Source organism: Ictidomys tridecemlineatus, chromosome 1, assembly GCF_052094955.1.
Source record: "Ictidomys tridecemlineatus isolate mIctTri1 chromosome 1, mIctTri1.hap1, whole genome shotgun sequence".
Taxonomy (NCBI): domain Eukaryota; kingdom Metazoa; phylum Chordata; class Mammalia; order Rodentia; family Sciuridae; genus Ictidomys; species Ictidomys tridecemlineatus.
In genome coordinates, this window is record NC_135477.1 from 29,050,535 (window position 1) to 29,056,967 (window position 6,433).

Here is a 6,433-nt window from a genome sequence, read left to right on the forward strand (position 1 = left end):
TGATGGTGGTGGTGGTGATGATGGGATGGTGGTGGTGGTGGTAGTGGTGGTGATGATAGTGATGGTAGTGGTAATGATGGTGGTGGTGGTAATGATGATGGTGGTAGTGATCATGGTGGTGGTGGTGATCATGGTGATGGTGATGATGGTGGTTGAAAAGGAGGGTGTTTATGTTCAATGTACCCAAGGTGGCATATACTTACCAGTCTGGTAGCCTTTAGGGTACATCTGTGAAATGACTTTGCAGTCCATTCCTCCAGCCATCCCATGACACTGACTCTTTTCTGTTTATTTCCTACAGATTTCATCTTTTTCTTCTGTAAACTGTCACCATGACCCTGACAAAAGGTTCTTTCACCTACTCCAGTGGGGAGGAATATCGTGGCGAGTGGAAGGAGGGTGAGAAGGACCCTGAGGGGATCCAGTGATGAACACTTCATTCAGCTGAAGGAAAATACATCAGGATAGAGAGCCAATTTTACGGATCTTCATTTCCTACTCCAGGGCTTAATTTCACACAGTGCCTTTCCTTTGTTCTATTTTAGGATTAAATAAAGGAATTAGAGAATGCTGTTGTTAATCTAACCTGCACAAATAAGTTGAATCTTTCCAAAATTCTAGATTTGCAGTATTATAATATCCTTTCATGCTTTAGTGGGATTATTTGAGATTTTCTTAAATAAGTTATAATGTAAACAGAAGAACAAAATGAATTCTTTAAAAGCCAGTAAATTGAGTACAGAATTTGTTGCAGTGTCTTGGTTACAGTGAACCTTAAAAAAGTTAAAGAAGATCTGGAAATTAGGGCAGACACTTAAGACCAAATGACATTCGTTCCCTTGAATTTCCTGTGACAGACAGCTCATTACATTTGGAAGTATCTATTCATAGGAATAGAAAAACTCTTCAGAGCCTGAGACCAGGCCGGAAGTGGTTTAATGATGTTCGGTTTGGAAACACAATCTGGCCATTTAAAGACTCCTGTGTCCAGTCCTAGTCAGCCAGGAACTGCCTGGAGGAGACTGGGTCTCCAGTGCAGCAGGTGATACACCCTTGAGCCATGAGGAATTGTGCATTTTGTGACCTTGCCTCCTTCTGTCCCAAGTCTTTTCTCCCCTCCCCCAACACTTGCTGTTCCCTTTAATACAGCCTTTTAGAGGAGAGACTTGCCGAGGCTCTGCTGGGTGGTCTCTACCCACTGAAAGAACTCCCTTGCACTGTCTGAACAGCATGACTGCTTCCCAGCATCTTGCCCAGGTTTTTCTGGTCAGGTTAGTGAGTGGGCACAGCCCTATTGATGTAACAGAGCTAAGCCAGTGCTGCCAGTCAGGCTGTTAAGTTTGTCCCATAGCTTCACAATGCTACACTGAGAGGCAGTGTAGCTAAGGTCAACGGTGGGCTGCAAGTCAGGCTGTCTGCTGCATTTACATTCTTGCTGTACACTTCCAGCTCTGGCATCTGGAGTAAGTTACTTAGCTTCTCCTTGCCTCCATTTCCCCATCTATTCAATGGGAATAATAACAGTACTGTGTCTACCTCATAAGGTTACCACAGGATTAAATAAGATCATAAATTCTAAGTGCTTAGAAGAGTGGCTGGCTATGAATATTGGCTACTATTATTTTAAGAGTCTTATTCATACTTAGAGAGATGTGCTCCAAATCTGATGGTTGAGACTAAAGATGGGAGGTTCCAGGTTTTGCTGGTGTCAGACTCTGCCCTGCTAATGCCACCACTTTTTTTCTCTCTTTTGTGAATAGTGTCATGAAATGTATGGGATGCTAGGCAAGTGAGAAGGGACCCTGAAGTTGCCCCATTCTAACCTGTACATGTCCTTTTTGTTCAGGCCGCAGGCATGGTTATGGTCAACTGCTGTTTGCAGATGGTGGCACCTATCTGGGTCATTTTGAGAATGGGCTCTTTAATGGCTTTGGGGTACTGACCTTTTCAGATGGTTCAAGGTGAGTATTTCTCAGCTTTAAACAAGGGAGACTCTGATATAAAAATGGGATATTAGTGAATCTGATTGTAAGGGTCCGGGCGAGCGTCGGAGAAAGGGACCACACAAGAGACTGGCTCCATGCAATTGGCAAAAGGGGATTTATTGGGGATCCATTCCAGCGCGCTGGGGCTCCGTGCTCACTCAAGAAGGGAGAGCAGCCCAGAGCCCAGAGCAGAGGTCAAGCAGAGCTTAAGTACACTTTTTGGAGAGGGCGGGGGGCTTTGCATACATCAGAACAAATCATTATGAGGCATGGGAAAATTGAACAACAACTCTGAGACAGGATTAGTACATTCATTGGCGGGAACAGTCTGGGCAGGGGTGATTGGTCATTTCTAAGCGGGGTACACATTTAAACTGATTGGTTTTGGAGCCAATGGAAATATTTACTGGGCAGTTCAGGTATTGTCCTAACAGCTACAGAGATTACAGGTTCCGGGGGTAGCAGAGGAATTCTAACAACGTCTTGTCTTTTACTGTTTAGCCCAGGCCTTGTAATTTAGAAGCTTTACAACGCCCAGTCTTTTACACTTTAACTCAGACTTTTGCAGCTTAGAATCAGCTTAGAAATTTTACCTTTACATGATCAACCTTGAATTTGTCCCAGGCACTCTAGAAAACAGACCAGGAGTGGGCAGTTCTTTTATTGGTTACTTTTTAAATAGATTTGAAATTCAAAATATCAGGGAGGTGAGTGACCTTCCACCCCTGCTCCATTCATTCAAATTCTTTTTCTGAGATTGAGCCTTTGAATCCTCCTGCCTCAACTTCCCAAGTAGCTGGGATTTACAGTCATGCACCACCACACTGGACTTGGTTCCATGATACTTTTTTTTTTTTTTAAAGAGGGAGAGAGAATTTTTAAATATTTACTTTTTAGTTTTCGGCGGACACAACATCTTTGTATGTGGTGCTGAGGATCGAACCCGGGCCGCACGCATGCCAGGCGAGCTTGCTACAGCTTAAGCCACATCCCCAGCCCCATGGCATTTTTAACTAATATATACCTGCAGCTGCTTGACTCAGTTAACCTGGACAGCTAACTTGCCTACGAAAGGCTAACCTCTTGGTGTTTCTGTAGGTATGAGGGGGAGTTTGCCCAGGGCAAGTTTAATGGCGTTGGAGTCTTCATTCGGCACGACAACATGACCTTTGAGGGGGAATTTAAAAATGGCAGAGTAGATGGTTTTGGTAAGTTGCATCCCGGTAGGTTGGGTAACATAGGCCAGCCTAATGTAGGTTTAGGCTGTTTAGTTTTAATTCTTCTGTGGATGTCCAGCAATTAATAGTGATCATGCCTTAATGAACCTAATGATATCTGTCAAACTCACCAATGGAGCAGGCCTGAGTAGAGCTGGGAGTTTTGTTTTGTTTTTGGTACTGGGGATTGAACCCAGGAGCACTTAATCATTGAGCTACACCCCTGTCTCCTTTCATTTTTTTATTTTGAGGCATGGTCTTGCTGAGTTGCTTAGGGCCTCACTACGTTTCTGAGGCTGGTCTCAAACTTATGATCCTCCTGCCTTAGCCGTGGTACCCAGCTGAGTTTTTTACTTCTATAGCCTCTACACAAAAGCTGAGCTCTGCAACGTTAATGTCACTGTCATATTTTCTCTGCCCTCAAAGGCCTGCTGACTTTCCCTGATGGTTCTCATGGAATACCCCGCAACGAAGGTCTATTTGAGAACAATAAACTGCTGCGGCGGGAGAAGTGTTCTGCGGTAGTTCAGCGGGCCCAGAGTGCCTCCAAGTCCGCCAGAAATCTCACTGCTTGATGGGGCAGTGGGCACAGCTGGAATAGTGTCAGTAAAGCCCATGACCACCTGAGATGAACAGAATGAACCAGATCTCAGATGAGATGAGGATGACCACGGAGCCGAAGCCTGTGATGTGTCCCATCACCTGCCAATCAGCAATTTGATCACAGAAAGTGCTAAGGATTTTGGCCCAAAGACCCCGCAGTGGTTAGCAGATCTGTCTTTTCCTGATGCTTATTTGCTGAAGACAGGAGCTGTGTTTTCTTACTTGTCGACATTTCCTGTTCTTGAGACCTGGGGTTACCCAGTACAGAGTGGCTGCAGCCTTCACTCCATTTACTGCCAAGTGATTCAGAATCTCCTCATTCTGCCTGTGTTTGGGCACATGACCCTAGCCCCCACTTAGGGCCAATGCTGGGTGCTGCCCTGGCAAAATGAGGTACAAGATAGACAGTACAGTGACCCTGTGAAAGTCGGGCCAGAACTTCTGTGTACATGAGCCCCTCATTCAGTGCAGTTTGAATCCTGGCTCCAGGCTCCAACTTTGTCTGATCAGACTAGTCTTTGTGTCTGCTTATTTCCCCTGTGAAGGATCTGGTAAGAGTGTTGTTTTCTTCTTTCTTGACTTTACAAGTCATGTTCTTTACCTGAGTTAGGGCATATATTCCAATCTCCATTTGTGTCTCTCCGTCCTTAGAGTCTATCAGACAGAATCCCTTTGTGGTATAGTCAAGAAAGAAACTGATGTAATAGTAACCTCATAAGTTGTATTCATTACTCACTCCAGGTCAAGGGGCAGACATATCCGGCCTCAAGGCCTTCCTGGGGGGTGGACTAAGTGTTGGGGAAGGCCTGCATCGACATAGTTCTTTCCCTATAGGTGGTAGATCAGACTCACCTACACCCCTGGGTGTAGGTAGACTCACACCCACCCTGGGACTGTGGTGAACTAAAAGCATTGGCTGTTCCTTGCATTTGACTTGCTATAACTCTCCCACCAAGAGCCTTGATCTTCAGGCCTTGGTCAGATTTTGGAAGGTGGAATCCCTATACAGTTCATCATGAGGCCTCCAGTTACCACAGGACCCAGACACACCCCCAGCTGCCATCCTCACACTGAATCTTCCTCAATAGCAGACTATGGTGGAAATTATAACCGTGTGCCTCTATTTATTCTGTGAACTGTATTGTAGAATCAAGTGTTCATAGAAATAAACAAATCACCAGATCTGCCTATACTTTGTTTCTATGACTTTCTTGCCCTGAATCCTCATGAATACCAACACATTTGTTCTTTCTAAAAGTTAAATCAGTGTGGGGCTTGGAACTGACAGCTGTACTATATAAAACATCACCTAATTCTCAGAATGTCTGCAGAGTAGAATGTATGAACTTTTTTTTTTTTTTAATCAGACAAGATTAAGTTGCCCAGAGTGGTGAATGGATAAGTAGAGCTGGGTGGAATTTCTATCACGGTCGTTCTGATTCCAACTCCCTTTCCATAGGCCTCCTCTCACCCTGAACATCAGAGTGTGCAAGGCCTGAGACCATTATTGCCAGGCCTGCTGGTTGACTTTAGTCATGTCACCTCATACCTGGAACACTAGAGCGACAGAACTTCCCCCACCATGTTATGTGGGAGGCCGACATAGCATGTGACCAGCGTTTGCTTCCCCTCCTGATCAGTGTGGTACTGTCGGTCACCCCGTGATCTAGTTGCTTAAGTAACTGAAGCCCCGATCTTAACGCAATGTGTCTTCATGCATGGGTGTAACTTCCTACATCCCCAGGGATTGAGCTACGTTCACCTGTTCCTTTGTGATATTACCCCTTGCCCTGTTCGGGATAGAATGTTCCATGGAAACACCCTTTGTGTCCCCTCTCTTACTCTGCCCTTGGGTGAGGCCTACTAGATGTCAGTCAACCTGCTGACAGCAGACATCATGAAGCTAGACTCAGCCCCTTGAAACCTGACCCCTTGCCTCATTTGAATGGCTTCTCCTCAATAAAAGGGGTCAGCTTTCTCTCTCTGCAGACCCCTAAGGTCAGAGGAGTCATCACAGCACCCTCAAAGAAAAAGGTATTTCTGTCTCTTGTGTGGTTATTTGGTACAGCCCAGTCCCCTGGAGTGACCCCTGAGTGTTTAAGTCACCGGGAACACGACAAAGTTACCCCTTTACATACCTGCTGTTACTCAGTCTTGGGAGGAAGGTATGATTATTATCCTGTATTACAGATGCTCAGGGAAGGTAGGTGGCTTCCACAAGGTCCCATGGACACTAGGAGCAGTAAGGACTGGGCATTTAAACCCAGGCATATTGAAGCAATAGAGGTCCCGTCCACCAGCCTTCCTCCCTAGCCCTCACATTTTTCCTTCAACCCTAAACCCAATTCTCTGAGCCCAACTTCTCTAGAAGGTGCCTGTGAGAAACCCAGCAGCCAAAGCTTCAAGCTTGAATGACATCAGATGGCCAGTTTCAGTTGAAGGTTATTGTCAGTAATTTTTAAAAAGTACTTGGTTTTCCATATATAACCACTGAAAAGTGTTAAACATTTTGAAGAAAGCACCCTCTATGATTTTGTGTTTCTAAATATTTTACTTGCACCCTTTCAACTCTTATAGTCTCCCATTTGAAATCATGAAGAGTTCCTAGGCCACCACAGATCTAATGGC

At 45.1% G+C, this 6,433-nt stretch overlaps 1 protein-coding gene across 4 annotated transcripts in view; it reads left to right on the forward strand.

Annotated features, from left to right (window-relative positions):
• The window catches only part of Morn4 (MORN repeat containing 4), a 52,797-nt gene extending 47,800 nt beyond the window's left edge, over nt 1–4,997 (forward strand). For all 4 annotated transcript variants that reach the window (XM_078031349.1, XM_040273413.2, XM_005335261.5 and 1 more), the window contains exons 2-5: nt 302–399; nt 1,847–1,961; nt 3,084–3,193; nt 3,629–4,997. In XM_078031349.1, the coding sequence (XP_077887475.1) occupies nt 333–399; nt 1,847–1,961; nt 3,084–3,193; nt 3,629–3,777 (441 nt within the window). In that variant the 5' untranslated portion in view covers nt 302–332 and the 3' untranslated portion in view covers nt 3,778–4,997. The remainder of the gene's footprint in view (nt 1–301; nt 400–1,846; nt 1,962–3,083; nt 3,194–3,628) is intronic.
• The last annotated feature ends 1,436 nt before the right edge of the window (nt 4,998–6,433 follow it).